The following is a 25,842-nucleotide window of genomic DNA, read 5'->3' as shown; positions in this document are numbered from 1 at the left end:
ACATAACTGTCTCAAATTCTTCTCCCACCCTCCATTCTCCACTTCAAGGGACCTGTAACTGAACAGCATTTACTTGTGGTGCACGTTGTCTGTCATATACTTCCTACAACAAAGAGGGAAAGTTTTCAAGGCATGAAAAGTAATCTGATCCACCACACGAGTGTGAATTGTGTCTACTGTGGCTGTTGGAAATATTAAACAGTTCCTGGTCTGTCTTATTGACAAATAATGCCTCCTTAGATGTAGGGTACCTACTAACCATTCTGAAACGCGCACAGCCTTGCATTGCATAACCTCGGAAGGGACTGCAATGCCTAGCCCAGGGGTCGGCAGCCTGTTCAAACCAAAGAGCCAAACTATATAAAAATTCAGAATAAGTGGTCAATAAAGAGCCAGTATAAGAATACTCATTTGCATGACTAAAAATATACAAGTTAATATTATGGATAATTGACATGGTGATTAATAATAGCATAAATGAAACATTGTACTCATAGACTTTCTTTAATGGGAGTTCTGCTGCTGCATCTTTTTGCACATTTCTTTGAAGTTTACATCATAACTGGTCAAATTCAGCTTCCTGCATTAATTTAGGCTGTCTTCTGTAAGTCTTGAGTGCAGATTACCTTTGATGTGATTCAAATGAAAGAAAGCCTGCTTACACACACATGTGGAGCCAAACATTAAAAGTAAGGCCAAGCTGACATTCTGCATAGTATTGTGACAGGAAGTTCTTTCCAAGTTTGTAGAATCTGACTATCATTGTGCTCTAATTTCTTCGTCAGCCCATTTGTACAGTTTTGCCAATTCTGCATGTTGTCTAGCAAGGCATTCTAAATCAGAAATCAGCTTGATGAATTTTTCCACACAGATATTTGACCCCTTGAAATTTGCTGTTTCCATTTCCAAACTGCTGACTCAGATGTCTGGAATCACTGTCAAATCCTGTTCTTCAACGGATGCTTTATGTGGATGAATCATAAACTTAAACAGAGTACTGTTTGCAAAAGTCAACAAAACAAGACTTGAATGCCATCAAAACCTAGCAAGCTGCTGCAAATCAAGGCTGTTATTTGGATTCTCTCTCTGGTACAAATTACAAAACATTCGTAATCTTTTAAAACGTGCCAATCTGCCTGTGTCAGTATTTTTGATGAACACAGTCAGTTTTGACTCAGATCCATATACTGCCTGCTGCAGGGTTAAGTCTATATTCCTTACCCTTGTAGCTTAAGGTTCAACTTATTCAAATGACCAGTAATGTAGACAAGATAGTAAAACTTGAGCAACCAGTCAGTCTGAAAGCTCAGGGTGTTTGACACCTTTCATATTCAAAAGGTGGCAAAAAGAGACAAAAGTCTGCCAAGAGAGAACCAGCAAACATTTCTGTGCATTAGCAGATCAGGGTATTTGGAATCTACTTCCCCACAAGCAGTAACTGAATTTGACGGTGATTAAGGGCTTCTGCAAGAATCCAATTGACAGTGTGAATGACCAGTCCCATTACGTTTGAGTTTGGTACCACAAGATTGTACACAAAGTGCCCCCTTATGCATAATGTAATGAAAGTTTAAAAGTGGGCAGTTCAGCTGTCCTAACAAAAGAGTAAGTAATCCCTTATATTTGCCGACCACTCTAGGTGCACCATCCGTATGCACAAGCACAGGCTATCCAACTGCATTTCTTTCTCATTTACGAAAGTTTATCCGTTTTAAGAATGTCTTTGCCCCTTGTTTGATTTTTTTTTTCCATTGGTAATATCTCAATCATTTCTTTGTGCACGGCACTTTCACAAATATATCGTCTCAGAATACACAACTGATTAACATCACATATGTTGGCTTCAGGGACTATTTTCACAGTTCTGTCATGAACTGTTTTTGCTGATAATGGCATGTCTTGAATTTTCTGTAAGAGATATATATTTTTGTCCCGGTTGTGAAACCCATCAAATAGTTCATGACCAATTTTTAGCACGCATCTCTTCACATAACGCCCGTCAGTGAAAGGCTTCCTCTCTTGAATAATGCTGTACGAGATTGCAAAACTTGTGGAGTTTAAGCTCCCATCTTTTTTTAACCATGCTAGCAGGCTATTTTGATCAGTGTTCATTTTTCACTGCATCTTCTCTCAAGCTTTTTTTGTGCGCCACCCTAGGGGTATTTTGTAGCAAATGCTGCATATTGTGTCATGAAATGCCATTCTAAATTCGATTTTTGTGTGTGTGTTTTTGTTTGAGGACATTCTCATGCTACAAATGAGACAGTGTGGAGATCCAGACCTACCTACAAATGCATACAAGTTTGTCCGCCCCTTTTGAAAATTTCAGTGCTTATCATTTCTCTTTCTCTTTGCCATTTTTACTGTTGGGGCGACAGAGTTCACCATCGTGTATGATACTGGAAAGATTTCTTGATCAATCAAAAAGAGAATATGCACAACCCTCGAGTGGAGGGGATGGATGGTTGTTAAAATGAACAAATAAAGGTGAAATAGACAAAAAAGACCATCTTGACATATGTAATTATGTATTTTTAAAATTTTGAATTAACTTTTCATTTTAATGTAAGAAGTTTTGGGAATGACAAAAGATCCATATTTGATTCTGTACTGAGCCATATCTGGCTCTAGAACTGTAGGCTGCAGACCTCTGGCCTTGCCCATGATGCTACCCGCAGTACCACGGGTGGCAACCCGCAGTGCTGCTGCTGTTTGAGCTAGCTTTGGTATATGTAGATCAGTGCTGACTTGGGTACACCTGCCTGTCTGTATGTGTCCCAGCTGCACTTTAGACATATCTTTAGCCACTTGTGTAGTTAGAGAGAGTACAAGTATGTCAATATAAATGTGCTGCCCTGATATAAAGCAGGGTTACACCAAAGTGACATAGTTACATATAAAATAAACCTTCATATGTCTACATATGCCTAAACCTTGGGGCATATGTAGATATTTAATAGACACATTCAAGTAAATAGAACTTTCTCTATTTTAAGAGCTGAAAAGTTTGTTCCTTCAAATCATAAATCCGCACACAGATAACCTTCCAACTTTGCTGTACTATCCTCAGTCAAAAAGAGTGCTTAGAGGACTAATATATTATGAAGAGGGAGGGAATTGAAAGATTCCCCACCTGCCAAGTATACCTTGCTACTAGTTCAAGTCCACTCTACATTTAGGGACTGTGTGCTTGAACACCTCAAACCTAACCAAACTCCCATTGGAGAATATGACACTAAGGCTTTGCATAGGAGGCTGCTTATTTTTTTGTGTGAAATCAAGTGTTCCCAACTAAGAGTTAAACACAAATCTGTCTTAAATTGTGGTCCAAATGATAGATTTTGTCCTTTTCTAGTAAGAACCTAGATGTTTACATAGGTAAACCATGATTTTTTAAATTGCCTTTGGAAAAAAAAATTCCAGTAGTGCAGCTATTGGAGCTTTAAAACTTGTTGCTGATCAGGAGAAAAGGTGGTTAATTGAGAAGCTGCTTTTCTGTAGCGGCTGGTTTTCTTGAGCTGCAATAACTTCAAAGGATTGTCTACCATCAGAGGGTTTGGGGATTGTTAATATCAACAGAGCTTCTATAGGCTTTAGTCTGCTGTGTTCAGAGACAGTTAAATAGAATTCATAGCAGAAAATAGCAGATTTATCTTTTTATTTATTTATTATTATTTTTATTCCATGCACTGTCAGTATGTTGGAGGTTAATATGGCTAACTGGTCCTGACCTGTAAACTAAGACATCTTTCATTTCCTAGCTCTGTTGTTCATCAGTCTAACAAACCTGGAGTGGCCTAGTGGAAAGGGAATTATAAAATTATTTATCAGATTTTTTTTTGTCCAGTAGTTTTAATGAGACCGTACCTTTCTACTTTACTTTTAAGATTGAATTACGTGCTGCGATCAGAGGATTACATTCTGTGTTGTATTGTCAGTAATTCCATGATCTTCCTATGCTGTCCTATTAGAGAGCTCCTTCGCATCTACAGCACAGTTTCGTCTCAAGGACCAAAAAAGAATGATGTACAGCACTATATACATGGGTGCTATTCTTCCCCACTGATCCTAAGAGAAGATTTTTAGTGTTTTGAGAGTAAACTTTTTAATTTTCCTTTCAATATTGTCTTCTGCAACTGCCTTTCTTACATGCTTTATTTGTAAGCTTATTATTTTATGTATGGGTCCTAATATAGAGTAGATATCATGTTAAGCAATCTAATTATTAGCAGCAGAAGAACATTTTATCCTTCTCGGTTAGCATCTTTAAAGCTCCTTGCTTTTAGTATTTCAGGAACCCCATTATAATTCCATCCTTTCCATCCAGCCAAGTTTTCTGTTTAGATGATGATGACCTTCACTGTAGGTAAGCATCAGCTGTAACTTAATTATTGAGGAGTAATGCTGGCATTTCTTTACATACTAAGAATATTTTGGACATATAGCATGTTTCTTCCAAGAATATCAAAGTGTACTCTACGATAACTAAGCTTAACCATTATTCAGTGTGATGAAAAACATGCATTTTAGAGATGGATAAATTAAATTTGCCAAGTATAGCTTATTTTGTGTGACATTTGTGTGTTTTGCAAGCCTTCTCATGCTTGCTTAGGTAAAATATAATCTTAGAAGCACTCGCCTAACAGTCTTTGGCTTGTGTGAAGGTGCATGGAACTGGGAGCTAGAAGATTGATTTCTGATGGTAGTTTTATTGGCAGGCATTTAAGATATCTGTGCAGTTGACAGCTTTCTGCTGTTGGCCAAGGTGTTGTGTATATTAGCAAGTAAGTAGACAACTATCATAGATCTACTTTACAAATAGATAACTGAGAGGTCATGTGAAGTGACGTCTGAGAACTTGGTTCTCTAACATGACCTCTGGCTTAGTCATGTTAGGACAGTCATATTGGGACATTCATTCTGAAAGACAGTGTGGCTATTTGTGCTGGCTATAGCGTTCTGAACTATTTTTCTAACCAGTAGACCAAGCTCTGCCAGAATCTATAATAGAGCCCCAGTACTTCTCATTTCCAACATCTCACCATTATCTCAGAAACAGTTCTGCAGCCTATTCCCAGTAGTGCGTATGAGGTGTCACCTTCTGTGGGCAGGTCTACAGAAAGGCCCATACTTCAGCTTCAGTTTACTCACTTTAAGTGGAAGATGTCTGTGTTATGGATTTGAAGGTTCAAAGTACTGTGGACTGAGGGAAGAAAATAGTATGTAGTCCTAGTATTATAACCTTTAATCTGGTGTTTTCTCATGGTGATGTTTTGCTAGGCTTAATACTTTTTTAATGTCATCTATAAAACTGTATATGGCTGCATCATTCTCCGCCTGGCAGTTGCTAGTTTCAGTATAGTTCAGTAATGATTGAGTTGTTCCCATACAATGGATATTTGGCCCCTTATAAGTTTGGAGGGTCCCAGTTCTAGTTTCCCAATCACAAATTCATCATGATACTTTGCACTAATAGCAGATTCTACAGAGATACCAAGAACGACATGGGCCATGCAGAATAAGCTGCCCTGTTTATCCTCGCTGCCTTGAAGCATGCTGGTAGGTCTGTATGTGTGGGCTAAAATGCCCGGCTGCTACCATCTTAAGTAGTATTTACTGGGACTGTTGATCAAGAGCTTTTTGCCAACACTAAACCACATGGTAGTGGTGATGGTGTTTTTTTAAACAAATTGTGTATATTGCTGACATTGCAAATTAGCTCATTAAATAATTTACATAATTTCAAATGGTAGCAATTGAAAATAGAAATAAATAAATTAGTGCAGTTGTATTTAGAAAGCTCATTTTTAAAAATGGCACCTTCTTATTCCATAGACATGCTCCTTGTGTATATTTCTTCAGTGACAGCATTTTTACTAGGTTGTTCTGGTTAGTGCTTCCCAGTCAGTGTAAAAAAGAAAGGAGAAGTGGATACTATTCCCTCTTGTGCATCATCAGAATTGTTTACTACCTTCCAACTATGGGACCAATTAATTATTCTTGTACAACTCACTGAAGGCAGTGAAGTTGTATAGATGTCACTGGGGATATAGTTTGAAGACAATGTGATGGTACAGGTTCTGGAGCCAGAAGTAAGCTTGCAGAATCTTAATTACTGGGTATGTTGCATGAGCGGCACACTAATCTATTTGCAATCTAAACAAGACTTGAATTTACTGGAAACTTTTATCTTATGTTTTGGTTTTCTAGGGATCGATGTAGGGTTTTTTCTGTTCCATATGCACTTGAGCAAGGGCATATCCCAAATGACTTTCACCTTACTGAGGCACGGAATGAGTGTAAACTTAGATGTTTGTTCAGGTTCGTCTGTGTCCTTTTTCACATTTTCAATCAGCAATCTCTGACAGTAGCTGCAGGGGTATCATTTATCCAGCTGCTGAGAGATGACAGACCAGCTTTCAGAGGGTACAGGAACTCCGTTGTAAAGGGAGGGAGGATTCAGTAGCAAGGCAAACCACAGCCCAGAAACCCATTCCAAGAACTGTCAGGCACTTGCTAAAGTGCTCTGTTAGTTTGTGTTGAACTGTTTCCAGTAAAAGGAATTTTACATGTTGTGTAGTGACAAACTGAAAATAGAACTGATTTTATGTATTCGGTATTTTAAAAGTCCTATGCAAACAAAGTAAAATACATTCTTCTGGGAAGTATAAATATTTATATTTTTAGGAAGTGTTTGATGCGCTAATGACTCAGGTGATGTTAGCTTGCATTTGTCATTGTCACTTTCAGTTGTCGTTCAGGTCTTTAATCAGCCCTTACAGTCAGGGATAAATTCATTTTCTTGCGTGCCCCCAGCAAGATAATCACCCTGTTATTTAGTGTGTCTCGATCATGCATCAGATGATCAAAAATTAGAGCAGAAGAAACTGTACGCCTGTCTCATTATTTTGTTTTTAACTCCTCCATTGCTGCTTAATTGTGCTTGTGTCAACAAAAGACTTGAAGTTTACTAGAGAGATCAAACCATACTAAAGCAGGACCAGCAGAATGTCTGATTATCATCCAATAATGAAGGGTTCTTATCATAATTTATAAAAGGTAGGGACGAATTGGGTTTAAACCACTTTTAGCTGTTTTATGATACATAAAGATGACCTGAAAGTAATCTTAAAACCTCCTCCTTTCCGTGCTCTATTTTTGTATTAAAAAACTATGCAAATGACATCTGACTACTTGAGAGTGTCCAGAATTCTGCTTCTGCTTCTTCAGGTAGTGTCCTTGCAGTCCAGGTGCAGATGCACTCTTGTTCAGAGATTTTTAGATGGCCATACCTGTTCAGTGCACACATTTGTCATACTCAGCTTTGTGCTCCTTGCAATGCAGATATAGTGTTGGGTGGACAAACCACAATCGGTTCCTTCTCAACCATCTCGTGCTGACATGGAACCTTAAGTGTCTCAGGTGAGCTTACATCATACGTGATCCCTCTCAGAATACTAAGCAATTCATTTTTTCTGGTTATGCTCACTGTTAGAATAGTGGTTGTAGTGGTTTTAGCTTTAAAAGAATCTTCAAATTTACATAGTTTTTTTTTTCTTGTTTTAGGGACCATTGTCCCATAGGCGTTTCTGCCATGCTCAGGGCTTTATACTGTTTGGAGGGCATGCCAAGTTCTCCATGTTTTTATATGCTTTATTGTGCTTAGAGGCTAACCTGGTGAGTGACTGGCACTCCTGCTTATCATACATTTCCCAGAAGTGCAGCTTTTGTCTGGTGTTAATATCTAGGCTCAGAATGACCTGGGAGATGAAACTAAGTCTCCTCACAAGGGAGAGCTCTCTCTGCCTGGCTTCTGATGCTGGTTAGGGCACCCTCCTTGTATGCTGGTCTCCTTAAAAAGTCAGCCCCTCAGCCACTTCAGTGTTACACTCTCCCTCAGAGAGATCCCATAAAAAATCTGAAATATGGCTCTCAAGCGCTCAAGGAAGGAAGAATTTACCTGAAGAAAGTATGGTCACTAAATGAATTACTTATTTTGGCATCCACTGGTCATTAACCTGATACCCAAGAGGTTGCAGTTTCCTCAGGTACTGAGAGAGTCACTAAGCCCAAAGACTCTAGGGTTTTGGGTTCCAGCAGATCTTTGGTGATGTTGGGTTTCAAAGTGGCAAGAAGTGGCCTCTTCTCAGTCAGAACCAAAGAAGACCTGTTTGACACTTACATGCTTCCAGGAATGTCCAGTAAGTCTACAGCACTATCAGCTTCCTTAGCCATGATCATGTCTGCCCAGTGCCCATGGTACTGACAACCCTCTCTCCTCCATAGGGTTTCAATTTCCTTGGAACCGTGTGGTGTCTAAAATGCATGACTCACCATTTGATAACAAGCTGTTCTCAGTATGGAGAGAGGTCTCCAGACATCTATCCAGTGCTGATGACTTGCTTTTAGTTTCTTTTTTGCTCCCCTGCTCCAGAGAAATGTAGAGGAGGTGGAGATTTGAGGACTCTTGCATCAGTCCCTCAAATCTCAGGTCAGGAATGTCCTCTTCATTGTTAAGACTATTTTTGAGATACTTTGGGGAAAACAAGTGTGTTCATCAGAGACACATGCCAATCTCATATCGATAGTATGAACACCTTCCAGTGCCCCTACCTCAATCATGTGTACCCTCTCATTGGCCTTACTGGGACCTGTGGGTGGCTCATTAGCAATTCTCGGATATCTCCCACCAGAAGGATAGGTAGTCATCGTCATCATCTTCCCTCTTGAGAAGGCTACAACTACTGTCATGATTATGAGGGTTAGCCAGCATCCTGGGGATTAAAGGGTTAACTACACCTAGCCAGGTGGAGTGACCAGTAGGAATGTAGGTGGGACTTTCAAACTGGGACAAAGGAATTTGGGTTTTTTCCTTTCTCTTTTTGTGTGTCTGCAGCTACAGAGAGGGACAAGCATGTCTCTCTCTCTCTCTCTCTCCCCACCCCCCCCCAAGACACCATTCTTCATTTTCTGTAAGTAGGGTAAAGTTTAGGTAGTTTCGTTAGGCTTTATTGTTTTACGGGTTGGGTATGGGATCTGATACCTGGCACTGCTTAAGAGATGTTTGGCTTCTCTTTTTAACTAAGTTCTAGCCCATGGTGTAATTCCTCCATGAGTATATTTTGTTACCTTTTCCATCTGATCCTTATGCATGCAACAGGAATGTTGTTGTAGTAATAAAAGTTTTCTCCTTTCTTTTTATTAACCTGGCATTGGTTACTGTGTGTCCTGATTTTTATAATAGGGGTGAGATTTCCCAAATGATATTTCCCCTAATCTCGTTATTAATATTTGGGTGGTGGCAGCAGAAGTTTTATTCCCAAAATCTAGGTTTTTAAGATTTTGGGGGAAGTTTTATACTAAAGTCTGGTAGATAAGGCTTTGGGTTACACTTGCTGGCCCCCACTTCTGCATTTATCATGCCAGAGTGGGGAAGGAGCCATGACACTGGAAGAGACCTTCAGGGAATGGGAAATGAGGGCGGACAAAGAGATCACTCCATCAACCAGCATCTTTTCTTTTGACGCCAGATGTAGCTATGCCATCTCCACCATCCCTGGCTGAAGACTGAAGTCCTCTTAACAAGGTCCTGGAACTGCTTGAAAACACCGTATGGATTCCACTGGAGGAGATAAAGGAGCCACAGTATAAACAGCTTGAAATTCTGTATCTATAGGTTAGACCTCCCTGGTCTGACTCTGGCACCCTTGGAACCTGATCAGTCCTGAATGAGAGAACTTGATCGACCAGTGGAGGTCAATTCCAGCCGCTCTGCTGCTGCTGGATGCCAGCTGCCTAGCCAGGTTCCCCTCAGTCATTAACCCCATTGCTAGCCCTACCCACTGGGCTCCATTGCTGTCCCTAGCTGAGATCCCTGCCACTGTCCCCCTGGATGGCTTCACCACCGGTCCCCCAGACTGGTTCCACTCCTGGCTAGGCTCCAGGTTCCCTGCCACCGAATTGGCAGCCAACCCTTGCTCCAAGCTACTGGGGTTCTCTGGTCTAACAACATCCATGGCCCTGCTGGACCAGAGAGGCTCAATTTGTAGAGTCCTCTGCCTGGATTGGGTTACCTGTTAGCAAGGCTGTACTAGATCTAGGGGAAATAATCTGGTATACCTTGGCTACAGTAGTGCCCATGTGTAATAGAGCAGATAAACAATATTATGTTCTTTCTAAGGACTCAAACTTTTTCTTTTCTCACTCGTCTCCCAACTCTGTAGTTGTGGAAGTGGTTAATAAATATGATTCCTTGCTAAATTAGCACCCTGTGATAAAGACCAGAAGCACCTCTGTGTGGTTGAATGTCATATTCTTCAGTCTCTGCTATTGCAAATTGATGACAAAATACAATCACATGGACCATTGAGAGTTGAATTTCTTTCTCAAGCATCTCTTGACAGAGCACAGGCAACTTCAAGCGATCATTGCAGGCCAGCTTTTTACCAGAACAAGAACGGATGCTGCTGGCACTGCTACTTGTTCTATCTCTATGGTGATCATTATGGGGAGAGCCTCTTGGCTTCAGCACTCAGTATGCCCGAGGGAGATCTAGAACACACTGAGGGTATGTCTACACTACCCTCCTAGTTCGAACTAGGAGGGTAATGTAGGCATACCGCACTTGCAAATGAAGCCCGGGATTTGAATTTCCCCGGCTTCATTTGCATAAGCGGGGAGCCGCCATTTTTAAAACCCCGCTGGTTCGAACCCCGTGCAGCGCGGCTACACGGGGCACGAACTAGGTAGTTCGAACTAGGCTTCCTAGTTCGAACTACCGTTACTCCTCATCACTAGGAAGCCTAGTTCGAACTACCTAGTTCGTGCCCCGTGTAGCCGCGCTGCACGGGGTTCGAACCAGCGGGGTTTTAAAAATGGCGGCTCCCCGCTTATGCAAATGAAGCCGGGGAAATTCAAATCCCGGGCTTCATTTGCAAGTGCGGTATGCCTACATTACCCTCCTAGTTCGAACTAGCGGGGTAGTGTAGACATACCCTGAGGATTCCCTTTGAGAAGTCCAAACTGTTTGTGAGAAATACAGGTGAATCTCTGCACACACTGAAGTTTTCTGGGACAATGCTGCATTCTCTGCGAATGTACACACAGGCACAAGAGGAATTCTAGTAAGTCTGAAAAAGGGCAGAGATCTCACCCCACTTGATTCTCTGGTCCCCAGAGACCATGTGAAGCTCAACTTAAGTGGCACAGGTTCCAGTGGAGAACACTATCTTCCTCATAGAGGTTGAAATTGCAATCTTTATTTTCTAAACACCAGTTTTGGTGGGAGTGGTCAAGGTTCTGAGTTGCCATCCTCTTCCAAGTTGGCTACAAAGATTCTTGTGCTTTCCTTGCTTTGGCCACTGCTTCCACTGCTTGCAGCAGGTTTGAGAACTTTCACTAGTTCTTCAAGGACAGTGTCTTATTATGGCCATATCCCAAATGTTTATCAGAAGTATCCTCTGGGTTCCACAGAAATCAGCCTCTTCATCTCCCAGTTTTCTTCTTTAAACCATATTTAGTAAAGAGGATGCAGTGTTGTACACATTCAGTGTAAGAAGAGCTTTAACTCTTATCTTGACAGAATTAACTATTTAGAAAGTCTCCCAGGTTGGTTTGCAATAGACAATCTAAAGGATAGACAGTTTCCAAGCAAAGGCTCTCAGGAAGCATATGGGACTGCATTAATTGTTCTCAGTCTTAGGGTTTCTTTTGAGAGCATGAACCCATTCAGTGAGATTGTATAGCATTTTTGAAGACTTTTCTGATTATTTTTGTGTGTAGAGCCATGACTTGGATGTCCTGTACATACTGCATTATGTTCAGAAAAGGTAACCCATGATTCAAATTCTGATACCAAGTTTGGCTATGGGGTGCCAGCTTTAATTCTTGATGTGACCTTGAAGCAACCTCCCCCTTTAGAGGGTTCTGCTTGGTAGTCACCTATAGTGGAGCACCTGTAGGGACATACATTTTTAAAGAAACAAAGTTATCACACAGGGTGAGTAGCCTCTTCTTGTTAATATCTATATAACACCTCTGAGAAACATTTTGGGGAAGAGATTTTTGTTAGTCATTTATTAGTGACTAATAATCCATAAATGATGTTGGTGTCCTTCAGCAAATGCAAAAGAGAGAGGCTATTTCAATAGGATGGTATTGTTTCCTTCATATGTAGCTATTCACCACAGTATTTTGTAGTTTGTAGCTGCAGATCACAGAAGGAGTGGTACAGTACTAAAGAGCTCTAAATGCTGCTCTTGTGATTCATAAATGTCCTCAAACAGCAGATGCTATATTTGATTTGCTAGTCCTATGGGAGAACGTACAATCCCATTTCCTTTTGTAACTCCCATGCGGTCAGTGACAGAACAACAGGGGATTAGTGAAGATTTGTGATTCAAGAAAACCGACTGCAGAATTTCAAGGATTTGTTTATTGACATTTGTTTATGGACTAAAAGTTGCTAGGACTATAAAATAGAAAAAAATACACAGTAGGCACAACTTATTGCACAGTCTGATACAGCCTGTTGCATGTTCACAATGTTGCATGAAAGAGCTATCTTTTGGGTGTAGAAATTCCAAAGAAGGTTCCACAAAATTTTAATCTGTACTAATCTTAGTTTGTTTATTCAAAATACGTGGAACTATCTTTGTCCTTATCTTTAACAGTGTTCTTGTTTATGTGCAGTAGGGATGTGAATGGGTAATACTTACCAGATGATAGTTACCGATAGTGCTTGGGAGCAGCTCCCTGCCCGTGGCAAGTGGAAGGCTGCACCAGCCCTGCTGGGCCCACCATGCTGCAGTCTGAGATTGGTGGAGATGGCAGCCTGTTGGGGTTTGGAGGGGCCACAGGGCTGGGAGCCCTATGGGGCTGGCAGAGCTGGGGGGTGCTCCAGACAGGCTAGAGCAGCCCACTGCCCCCACAGGATCCCACTTGATCCGTTAAACTTAACATTTAATTGTGTAACTGATTAAACAGGATTTTACATCCCTAGTGTATAAATATTGGCAGGGGATATTGTAATGTTCTGCCCAACGTATTTCTTTCCACTCTTGCTTTTATCCCCATATCTAAGTATTTCTGTCATACCCACAGGCCTGCCAAGGATGGGGGGGAATGAAGGGGGACACCTGTCCCAGGGGTCCAGAGATTCAAAGGGCCTGGTGCTGGTGCTGGTGCTCTGGCTGCCGCTGTTGCTGGCAGGAAACCTGGGCCTTTTAAATTACTGCCAGAGCCCCAGGTGGCTTGCTGTAGATGGCACGATGGGGGTGTGGTAGTCCAGGCAGCACTGACGACTGGTTGTTCCAGACCTGCCTCTTCTGTCCAAGGCCCTGCGCCTTCAGGGAGTGTGGAATCCCTCTCCCCACACACCTTGCTGAGGGACCCATTGAGTCTGTCACCCGCATATCTGTTGTTGTTCTATCAGAACGACAGCCTTAATATTCCTCTAGAGAAGTGTTTCTTAAACTGTGTTCTGGGGCGCGCTCACTGGTGTGCCATGAAGCAGTCGGAGGTGTGCCGTGGAGAACAGAATTCAAAATGGCTTTTTTTCCCTCAATAACTCCCCCCCCCCCCTTTCTTTTTGGCCCAATAACTTTCTCCCCCTCCCCCCACAACAATTTTTTTTTTTTGGCTCAACAGAAAATCCTTGGTGTTTCTCATTTTAAAAAAAAATACTGTTCCTCAGTCTTAACAAGTTTAAGAAACACTTGCTCTGTGAGCAAGGACATTTTATTTGTGGAAGGAGGATAGGCAGATGGGTATCTATGTAGTAGAGATTTGTAGTAGAATGGACAAACATAATGCAATTTTAGCTGTGGCATCAAAGCTGTAAAGTTGCTTGGAAAACAAGATCTGTTTGTTGTTTCTTTCCATATTTCTTGCCAGCAGTATTCATCCTTATCTGTCACTTAGACATCACTAACCATTTATTGTGTTGAATTGTATTTCAGTACAGTTAGGATGGAGGGCAGCAGAGTTATAAATGATAGCTTTCAGCTGTGCTTCTATATCATTTAGACATTGCTGCAGCATATGGCAGGGTAATAATGATATTGCTGGAGATGCTTTCAATACAGAAGATGCTATTTCAAAAGCAACTATGGGGTGAGCAAACCCTACACTGCCTAAGAAGAGGTTAATAGCTAGTGTGGTCAGTGAGCCCCACCTTATCACATCTTCTGTAGATGTTCCCTCTGGAGTATGGAGCTTTAGAAGGGAGAATACAGCTCAGCTGGTGACTGACCAAGAAGAGGAGTAAATCTCCAGTGCTCATTCAGTGAAAGAAGCCTGGCTGGAGACAGGAATGTAAGTTGGACTGCAGCCTGTCAGGGCTTCCTGGGCAGGTGGCGGGAGGGTAGGAAGCAGGAAGTAGTCCACAATCTGGAAGCCCAGACAAGTGTTAATTAGACAAGACAAGAAGAGCCTGCTCTAGCTCCAAACTGGGAGAGGACAACTCTCCTATGTGATTGAGTTGCATTTGTTTTGGAGTTGGATATCCCAGAAGGAACAGAACTTTGGCATGACATAGCTGGATGGTTAAATCACCATAACACAAAACCATAGAATCGTAGGACTGGTGAGAACCTCTGAGAGATTATGAAGTCCAGTCCACTGCATTCATGGCAGGACCAAACAACATCAATACCTTTCCTGACAGGTGTTTGTCTAACTTGCTCTTAACATTTCCATTGATGGAGTTTTCTCAACCTCTTTAGGCAATTTATTCCAGTGTTTAACCATCCTGACAGTTAGCAAGTTTTTCCTGATATCAGTCTGGATTTCCCTTGCTGCAGTTTAAGCCCATTGCTTCTTGTCCTAACATTGTAGGTTAAAAAGAATAATTTTTCTTTCCTCCTTGTAACAACCTTTTAAGTACTTGACAACTCTTGGCTTGTCCCCTTAGCATTCTTTTTTCCAGACTAAACAAACCCAATTCTTTCAATCTCGCATAGGTCATGTTTTCTAGACTTTTAATCATTTTTGTTGCAAGCCCAGAACTGATAGGATCATATGAACCTGATATCAGGAATGAGGAGAATTTACATGAATCTGAGCAAAACACAATTCAGTCCTTATAAGAGAATGATCCTGATTGTGTAAATTCTTGGATGGCAAATAGTGATATGCTAACACCCCCTTTATTCGGCTTTGGTGAGGCCACATCTGGAGTACTGTGTCCAGTTCTGGGCCCCCCACTACAAAAAGGATGCGGACGCATTGGAGAGGGTCCAGCGGAGGGCAACCAAAATGATTAGGGGTCTGGAGCATATGACCTACGAGGAGAGGCTGAGGGACTTGGGTCTGTTTAGTCTGCAGAAGCGAAGAGTGAGGGGGGACTTGATAGCAGCCTTCAACTTCCTGAAGGGAGGTTCCAAAGAGGATGGAGAGAGGCTGTTCTCAGTAGTGACAGATGGCAGAACAAGGAGCAATGGTCTCAAGTTGTGGTGGGAGAGGTCCAGATTGGATATTAGGAAAAACTATTTTACTAGGAGGGTAGTGAAGCATTGGAATGGGTTACCTAGGGAAGTAGTGGAGTCTCCATCCCTAGAGGTGTTTAAGTCTCGGCTTGACAAAGCCCTGGCCGGGTTGATTTAGATGGGATTGGTCCTGCCTAGAGCGGAGGGCTGGACTTGACGACCTTCTGAGGTCTCTTCCAGTTCTGATTCTATGATAAGGGGATGGTTGGATGAAATAACATGATCTTGGTAACTAATTGACCATTCATTTCCAGTTGGAAATAGGTCAATGGAGGGATGATAGGAGTTGCTATAGGGAACTTTCTGGGTGTCTGGCTGGTGAGTCTTGCCCACATGCTCAGGGTTTAGCTGATCGCCATATTTGGGGTCAGGAAGGAATTTTCCTCCAGGGTAGATTGGCAGAGGCCCTGGAGGTTTTTCGCCTTCCTCTGTAGCATTGGGCACAGATCACAGCTGAAGGACTCTCTGCATGTTGGGGCCTTCAAAGTATTGGAAGGCTTCAATATCTGAGACATAGGTGAGAGGATTATTCTAAGAGGGGTGGGCGAGATTCTGTGGCCTGCACTGTGCAGGGGGTCAGACTAGATGATCATAATGGTCCCTTCTGACCTTAAAGTCTATGAGTCTATGAGAACACTGGGGCCTTGGCTGTGAACATCTTCAGTTGGGAGGGACATGGATTGGATACACATTTACAGATCCAAACCTGCCTGTACTTATTTGTCTTGGTCTAATCCAAAACATGACATGGCCTATTTCTAGAATCAGTTTGGAAATACGTCTAACTTTGTATAATATTTGCATTACAAACCGCTTGCAAGATTTTAGTTGCCTCTGAATCTGGCCTTTAAGCCAGCTTGAACTTGTTTTATATTTCAACATCACTGCTTCAGCCCATCTTAAAAAGTAAAGACAATGATCCATTCAGCAGCTTGTAGAGATTTTTCTGTTGGTGATGTCGATTTGTCGGTGATATTTTAAAAATCTAATCTGCTTCCTTTGGGTGGGCTGCTACTACATTCAAAACCTTTCAGCATAATCAAAGAAAGCCCATTTAAATACATTTAATAAAAAACTAACTTTCCACAAAATCTCTTCCTTTAAATACTGGGTTTCCTGTCCAAATTGCACCTTACTGTGTCTGTCATTAGCAGGGCTCGACAAATCAGTGTATCTACTCGCCTGTGGCAAATAGATTTCAGCCGGTCGCCTCGTTCACCAGCGGCACACGCATGCGCAATGCTGATCTGGCGCGTGTGCAGTGCGGGGCTGGCGAGTAGATTTCGCCACGGTTTGTCAAGCCCTGGTCATTAAAGCCCTGCACACATACAAAATTTGTAATCATATTTGTAAAAATGAGCTACAAATGCTTCCATGAATGTGGATACTTGTGGATATAAAGTAGGTATCTGCAAATTTCCAGGGCTCTAGATACAAAATTTGTATCCTTATCTGCATTCATAGCTGCAAAAATGAGCTGTGGATGTGGATGAATCAGTGACATGCCTGACATGCCTGGTAATGCACTGTCAGACCTAAATCTTACCTAGAAACTGGAGCTTTCTTACACTGAAAAGAGTTGATTCCAAATTTATTAGTGGAAACATAGCATTTGTTTCCAGTCCCAGTATATTGTGAAATATAGTGTGAGAGTGTGTGAATATAAAACCATTTTAGACAATTTAGCTATTTTAGATATACTAAAAAGTTTTAGACACCTTAATTATCATAATTTTTCTTTCCTTGAATATGTTGGGCATTTTGTCTCAGGGTTCTAAGCTGGGAGGGAGAAGAATTTTTACATAAAGGCTATTATTTAAAACATGGCATATATAAAATATGCACTGTGTTGAAAGGCTATAAAACACTCATTTGGGATAAACTCCATTGTATTTAAAATCATGCGGAATAATGGTTTTAACTACAAAATCCCATGTATTCTCAACTTGCAGTAGCTTAGTTGTAACATTTCAAAGATTTTTTTAACCTGTTCTGCTTATGGCATTTAAAGATCAATAAATATTATAAAATTGCTTTAGGCCTAGATTTGTAAAGGTATTTAGGCATCTCTGTGTTCAGATTTGCAATACTCAGTGGATTTAGGAGATTGCATCTCATTTTCAAAAGGGATCTGGGCACTTAGAAATGTAAATGCAATTGACAATTGATGGGATTTAGTCTTCTATGTGCCTAAATCCTTGTTGAAAATGAGATGTATGCTCCTATATGATTTTATACATTGCAATGCTGAGTGCAGCAATACCTATACCTTTAAAAATCTGGGCCTTAGTTCCCATTTGTCCCATCAGTAGTTGGTGGCTGGGACTAGGGATAAGGATGACCAGAACATTTTTTTTTCTTGTCTTAAGGAAGATCTTTTGTTCATAACTATACTAAAAGGATCCATGAAGTGGGTGAGTGGCAGGTCATCCCAGGATATTATCGTTGGTGGGGGCTGAGAAGTTCCCCGCCTGCTGCTGGCAGTGGATTGCTCCAGCATCATGAGCTTTAGAAGGGAAAACACAGCTCAGCCATGGACAGAAGCACTCCAGCTTGGCAGTGGGTCTGGGTGCATGGCAGGCAGTGGCTGCTCTGGCTGAGCTACAGCAGCCTCTGCCTACAGCTGGGGCGCTGCTCCAGTTCACCCGCCCTTTAATTGGTTAACTGGTGAAACATTGCGTTTAACCCGCTAACCAATTAACCGGGATTTTACATACCTAGAAGGGAAATAAAGAAATGCAAGTGGAAAGACTCTCCACGTTCTGAATGTTTTACCCATGCATTACTTCCATTTGTCACAGCTGTTCAGGGAGGTAGACGGGGCTACCTTGAGCAAGAAATGCTTGAGGTTGGTGCAAGCCAACGTGCTAACCATTTTCTGACAAGTTTTTTGTGCACTTGTATTTTGTCATTGACTAGATTGTGGTATTGATTTTCTACATTTGTTTTTTCAACATATATAATTGTAGACACAAAGAAAAATCGAACATCCAAAAAGTAAAGAATTAAACAAAGCTGATAATAAAATAGTCATTTGTAGAGCTATGGAAAAGTTTTTTAGCTACATCCAGGTTGGTTAAATGGTAAAGGGGAAATGTGCTTGTTCCTAGTACAGGCAGTCCCCGGGTTACGTACAAGATAGGGATTATAGGTTTGTTCTTAAGTTGAATTTGTATGTAAGTCGGAACTGGCTCCAGATTCAGCTGCCGCCACTGAAACTGACCAGGGGCTGACTACAGGAAGCCAGAGGCAGAGTTGCTCTGCCCCCAGCTTCCTGGAATCAGCCTGATCAGTTTCAACAGCTGCTGAATTTGGAGCCTGGGACAGAACAGCTGGGGCGCTGCCCGGTAGGTTCCCACAGGACTAACCCAGCAGCACCCCAGCTGTTCTACCCGAGGCGTCCCGCAACAAAAGCCTGGTCTGCTGGGGGGGAGGGAGCACTAGCTGCGCCCCCTCCCCCCGAGCAGACCAGGGAGACCCAAGCAAAGCCGCCGCCTAGGAGGCTTTGCTCCTGTCCCCCTGGTATGCTGGGGGGGTCCAGCGGCTTTGCTGGACCCCACCAGCAGACCAAGGAGACCGGGAGAAGCTTTTCTCCACCCGGAGGACACGGGTGGCGACCCGCTGCCCGTGAGCTCCGGGGCAAGAAAAGTCCCGTTTGTAAGTGCGGATCCGACATAAGTCGGATCCGCGTAAGTCGGGGACTGCCTGTATGCTGTAATGTGCTGTGTGCATTTTGAAGAAGATGGGCCTTTAATTGGGTTTCTTACAAATGTTTCTAGTGTTAATAGAATAAATGATAATTGAATCAGTTGTAATTCTAGGCTTGATTGAATAATATTAGGCTTAGCAGACAGATTGGTGAAAAATGTTCACCTCTCTTACAATCAGGCTGGGAAATGGGCATTGTCTATTAACTTTAACCATGTGCAACTAAATAATACAGTTAACAGATGCTAATTTTTTTAAGTTGCAAGCAGCAAATGATGCATGAATAAAGCAACATACTTTCTTTAATGTCTGCTGGTAGCCAACCCAAATTGGAATTAAATAAAGTTTGTTGATGTAAACACAATGAACTAAGGCACAGTGTTGAAGAGTTTCATAATGATAGCTTTAAATCCATCCATAATCCTTTTATTCTCTTATTAATGCTGATGGGAATTGTGTGCATTAATTCCCCAGGCACTGATGAGAGAACAGACCCTAAAATTTATAGTCTCCACATAACTTCCTACAGCTGGCTCTGGAAAAATTATCAAATTGAGGCAATAAAATATGAGGCCTAGAGGGCTAGCCTGATTGCAGGATTGTAAAATAGAAGAGATTCATCCCCTCCTTTTCTATTCTGCACCCTCCCCTTCCTTCTCTTCCGCCAATAAAACCTACAAAGATAGTCTTGGAAGGTTTTACTTTTCTCCACACTGGTTTGGGCCTGAGAAGCCAGGTTTTTCACTTCTGTTCATCTGCAGTTTTTTGTTCTTGAATATCTAATTATTGGATCAAAATACCATACTCTGTGAAAGACTTCAGACATTTCCAGTTAGAAAAAAGGCAAAGGATGATTAGTCTGAAGGATGTTTACTTTTCCATGACTACTATAAGGAAACGTACTTATTATATCCTAACTTTCAGTAATTCCAAAATTTCTTTTTGTTTTGACTATGTCCATGTCTTAGCCCAAGGTCAAAAGCTTAAAGTTTTAATAAAAAATGTGTGTACCTAATGTTGATGGAAGGGGGGGGGGGGAAATAGTTGTATCATTTTCTCTTAATAGTGACCATTATCCATTTTTCCCCAGTCTCTCCAGTCAGTCACTTCAAAATTAGATGGTTCATTCAAAACAAATAGACAATTATTTGATTGGTTTCCTAGCAATTGTTTCAACGGTGTAATCTATGATCTCTATTAAGTAGGTTTTTCCCCCTTACCATTAAAGCAAGCTTAATCTAATGTGTCAGCATTTACTTTTTTTCCTCCTATGTCCTATGAATACCTTCTATATAAAACCTTAACATTTTAGGCATATAACTTTAAATGATTACTAAAAACATGTGCATGAAGGATTTATTGGCATTAAATTAAGCTCAGAGGCTGGAAATAGATGACAGGAGAGGGATCACTTGATGATTACCTGTTCTGTTCACTCCCTGTGGGCATCTGGCTTTGGTCACTTTTGGAAAACAGAATACTGGACTAGATGTACCTTTGGTCTGATGCAGTATAGCCATTCTTATATACTTATGTACAGGGCTCAACAAATAGTGTAATCTACTCGCAGATAGCAGAACTGCGTGGCTGGTGAGCAAGGCTCGCCGCCACTCGGCAAGCACTGCTTATGTAAGCTTTTATTAATGGTTTTCAAATAAATGTCACTCATCTAAAATGGTAATATACAGTGCATTGTAAGTGTAAATATGAAAATGTAATGCTTGAGTTAGGAAAAGTAGGTAAAATTGGATTACAAATTGCAGAATTTTTTAATTAAACATTTTCCCACATGAATGATCATTGTGGAAGCACAACAAAACACATCAAATTATAGTTTTTCAGAATTTTTCTTCGGTAACCAGTGTACAACCATATAAAGTGATTAAACACAGTCAAAAGAAATCAGAAAATAAATTCCAGTTCTAAAATTTAAAAAAGTTCCACTGTATAATGGGGGCATCATCTATATTAAAGGACAAGTCAAGATAGAGAAGGCATAAACTCTAGTAACTCCTGGAGATGCATTCCTCATGACCACCCACATCTCCAGTATGTCTGGAATTTTCTAACAGCTCATTTTCATTCTATAAATCTATCTTGGCTATGTGGTGGAATAGCAAGAATCTCACTGGATCCAGGTCTGAATAGATTTCAAATTCCAATTAATTTTATTCAACAAAATTCTCCCTTGTGTTCGAATACCAGTCCTTTTTAGTTTAATTAAAAAAAAAAAAAAAAAAAAAGAGTACCGGTACTCCAGGGGAAAGGTTGTTGAACTCTGACTGGAGGTGCTGGTACTGCATCTGGAGGTGCCGGTACTGCATATTGGGCAGTACATGTGTCTGGTTATGTTCTGCAGAGGCTGTTTTCAGATATCATAATGAGGCTTCAGTGTTAACATTGCACTTGATAAATGGAAGAAGTCTTCAATGTTTGCAGACCAAAACGACAAGAATGTGTCATCTGGTATCCTGTCCAACACATTATCAATAAACTACAGCCTATATTGGAACAGGATACCATACTCAAAGAGGCTCTGGGAGACAGACCCATAGTCTCCTATAGACAACCACCTAACCTCAAGATGATTCTTACCAACCACCACAGGACATACCACACTAATACCAACCCTGGTACCTTCCCTTGCAACAAACCCCGTTGCCAGCTTTGTCCACATATTCATTCTGCTGATACCATTATTGGACCTAACCAAGTGAGTTATAAGATCAAGAACACATATTCCTGCGCATCCAGAAATATAATCTACGCTATCATGTGCCGAAAGTGTCCGTCTGCTATGTACATTGGACAAACATCTCAGACACTTCGCCAAAGGATTAATGCCCACAAAACAGATATCAGACAAGATCACAAAGAGAAAACAGTTTCTTGCCACTTTAACCAGAAAGGACACTCTCTAAATGACTTAGCCACCTGCATTCTGCTACAAAGACCTTTTACATCTGCACTTGAAAGGGAATCCTCTGAACTGTCATTCATGTTAAAATTCGACACTTACCAACAAGGACTTAACAAGTCTTTGAACTTTCTCACCCATTACCAAGACAGTTTCCCCAATTATCACCTGTAATACCATTAACTCACAAACATCCCACTCTCCCTACCTTTAATATCAGCAATTCACAGACACTTACCTTCCTTCCTCCCCCTTCCCACCCCCCCGCATCCCCCTTCTGTTCTGCAATGTGATTTGTCCTTTTCATATTTGTTCATTTTTTTTAAATTGTATCCTTTGGTATATATGGTTGTGACTACTTTCTTCCACTATTTGATCTGAGGAAGTGGGTCTGGCCCACGAAAGCTCATCATCTAATAAACCATCTTGTTAGTCTTTAAAGTGCTACATTGTCCTGCATTTTGCTTCAACTACCCCAGACTAACACGGCTACATTTCTATCACTCATCTTGTATTAACAGCCATCTTTGCAAAAGAGATTGAAAACAAGCTGTTTTCCAGTTACAGCTGAAATTCCAGAGCACTGAGCCCAATATTTGGGGAATTTCATCTAAAATGTCTGCTCTGAAGAAGTGCAGCACATGTAGCTTACCTTCACATACAACAGTTAGTGCTTTTCCAGAAGTGGACAATATACATGTTAGCGCTTTTCTGCACAGATTACGTGTTTTTTTTTTTTTAATTGGGTGCATGTGTTTGAGTAAGCTCAAAATGTTGCATGCTGTAATATATTCATGGCTTCCTTTAAAAGATTTAACTTGGGTTTTATACAAGTAATACACTTGCCTTATTGTCAATAGGTTGTGAAATGTTTTGTGCCCTCAAGGCTTTTGGCTGGAAAAAAGGAAAATTTTTCACTTCAGCATCACGTCTACACTTGTGTCAGTGGATTTAATCATGCTGACAGTTTCATTAGCTACACCACAGGCTTTCAAACATTATTTTTAATAATTTGGGAGGTTAATCATGCAGAAAACTCTAATGAAAAAATGAATTGTTTGTACTTGCAGTGTGGCTACTCCACCCAAGATGTTGATTATCCTGTCTGTTCTCCATTGATCAGTCAAAACTCTTCATCAGTTTAAAAAAATAGTAAAAGGAATAGACTTTATGCACTAGGCAGTCACTTATCTTTTCTCCAGGCTTGTCTCAACTTATCAGGAGATTTACACTCTGGAAACCAATCCCCCGAACATCAATTTAGCAGATCTAGTAAGGACCCGCTAAATCAACTGCTGATCTTGTACCCGTCAACTCCAGTACTCTTCCAGGTCGTGAGGAGTAAGGGAAGTCAACAGAGTTTCTATTCATGTGTCTGGAGTTGTGTATCTTAGTTCGACTTTGTCCCTTACTGTACACCAGGACTTAATCTTCTGTTGTAGTTTTTTTTTCAAGGGGCGATGGCAGCCCTGAGATATTTAAGCAGTTCAAGAGAGTTTACAGTGAGTGAAGTTTTGGCAACTTGATTTAAATTGTTTTGGTTGATGTCATCTCCAGGTTTTGGACATGATCAGCAGTCACTCTTGGTAAAGAATTATAAAAGTGAGGAGTGCACAGTTTGGAATACACCATTTGTACAAATAGAGCAATTAGCTTTGACTTCAAATTAGCGGGTGGTTCTTGGTTTTTTTTATTTTTATTTTTTTGGTGCTCATTCCCACTATTCTGAATATTTGTATCAGTTATTGCATTTGTAGAGAATGCATTTAGTGCAGAGAATATACAATAAGGAAAAAGAGTGAGTTTCTCAGATGAATATCAGTAAGTGGTAAAAGATCTCCACTTAGATGGAATCCTGCCTCATCAGTGAAAGAACCTAACATTTTGAATGACCGAGAAACCAAAAGCTCTAGGTAAGAGCTTTACCTTTTATAGTAAACTATGTCAGTTAGGTTTCTTCTGCTGTCACATCTAGTACTTTAACATATCTTTTTTACTTTGACAGGCAGGTATCTGCTTCCCAATACCATTACACAGCAGTCATGGCAACCTGCAGAAACCTCAAATCTTGTTCGCATGCGTAGCCAAGCGCTTGGACAATCTGCTCCTTCCCTTACTGCTAGTTTGGTGAGTCACATTTTCAAAATAGAAGTGTATTTTGTATGACAAAGATGTATGAAATATAATGGTTGAGATTTTATGTGCATAAATGTCAACAAGCCAGTTTGTCTCCAATAACTCATGCATTTCACATAACTGTGAATTAGTGCACAATAGTAATTGTGTGTTACTATACATAATTCTACACCATATGTGCAGGGTGGCTGACTCATGTTTTTGACGGGAAATGTAATTTTGAATGGCCTTTGAATGTTCTCACAGTCTCAGCTAAAGGGGTGCATTAATATAGCTATTTGTGTTTAAATGGTCAATCTTCAAAGAAGTCGCTAGGATTGCCTTGCCTTTCTGATGCCACCATGTGCTATCAGTGTTACAGTTTATGCTTTCCACAGGATTCTGTACTCAGGACACTCTCTTCTGCAGTATATGAAATATGAACTGAACATGCAATTCATTGATCATGATTTTAAGTAAATTCGGGGGACTGAATGGAAGGTCTGAAGCACTCAATATTAAATCTGGCTTTTCCCGACTGCTTCATCCTTGCTTGTTTGCACTGGGCATCATTTCGCATTATGCTGCTTTATGCTGGTATAGATTGCATTTTCGGAAGTGTTCAAAAATGGAAAATTAAAATAAAATTGCATCCTTCCCATGCACAAGATATGATTTTCAAACACTTAATTATGAACCAGGTTCCATCAAAAATGTCAGCAGAATTTATCCTGTTTAGAGCTAATTCCATGAGAAGTGTATAGTTTTGCAAGAGAGAGCGCTCAAGATGATTCAAAATGGTAGATAAACATCTAGGAATTTTCTTAAATGGTAGTTCTGAGACTCAGTTAAATCTAACAAAATAATGTTATCAGCCCATCCGTATATTCCACTAAAAATTCTTCCTTGTGCAGAAAATCAACAAAAGAAAATACACATCAGAAACCAAAGCTCGTTCTCTAGCATAACCGTAGTGATACTAAAAGTGGCAATAAAAGTACAAAGATGTTGTTACTTGGCATCTTTCATACATAGATCTCCAGACTCTTTACCAATGGTAGGGAATTAAACCTCACCCTTATGAAGTGGGGAAATACTACCTTCAGATTACAGAGCAGGAAATGCACTCTCTGTCTTACTCTTGCATAAAGCCACCCAGAAAGTCATTGGCAAAATTGAGCTTAGAACAAAAATTTTCTGAGTTTCTTCTGTGTTCTAACTACCAGACAGAACTGCTTTCCCAGAATTTTAAAAATCAAAAGCAAAATATTATTAAAAACGGTATGCAGTAATTAAGGAACCAAAGATGTTAATGTAGTCTGTGTTGAAAAGTTAGCATATATCAATAACTACGCTATCTTGATATTTGTAAAACTGTTGCTATTTCTTTATATTAACCTACCAGATTCAGATTAGGACATTAACAAGGATCGTTATACGAAAGGAAGCCAAAATGGTACCATATGTATAAACTCACTGCTGTGTTTTCACAATGTCTAGCATGGTGGAACCCCCATTTCTGTAGGGATGTCTAGAGTCATGCCTTCTAAAAGAATAAATAATATTCTCTTCAAGCACCATTGGTGAGATGGGTATAGTGGCAGGCTTTTAATGATA

General features: G+C 40.7%; 1 protein-coding gene across 4 annotated transcripts in view; it reads left to right on the top strand.

Moving 5' to 3' along the window:
• The window catches only part of MAST4 (microtubule associated serine/threonine kinase family member 4), a 443,735-nt gene that overhangs the window by 82,600 nt on the left and 335,293 nt on the right, over nt 1-25,842 (top strand). For all 4 annotated transcript variants that reach the window (XM_075932353.1, XM_075932356.1, XM_075932354.1 and 1 more), the window contains exon 3: nt 24,116-24,237. In XM_075932353.1, the coding sequence (XP_075788468.1) occupies nt 24,116-24,237 (122 nt within the window). The remainder of the gene's footprint in view (nt 1-24,115; nt 24,238-25,842) is intronic.

Source organism: Pelodiscus sinensis, chromosome 6 (genome assembly GCF_049634645.1).
Source record: "Pelodiscus sinensis isolate JC-2024 chromosome 6, ASM4963464v1, whole genome shotgun sequence".
Taxonomy (NCBI): Eukaryota; Metazoa; Chordata; order Testudines; family Trionychidae; genus Pelodiscus; species Pelodiscus sinensis.
The sequence above is the reverse complement of the archived record's forward strand: the minus strand, read 5'-3'. Positions and strand labels throughout refer to the sequence as shown.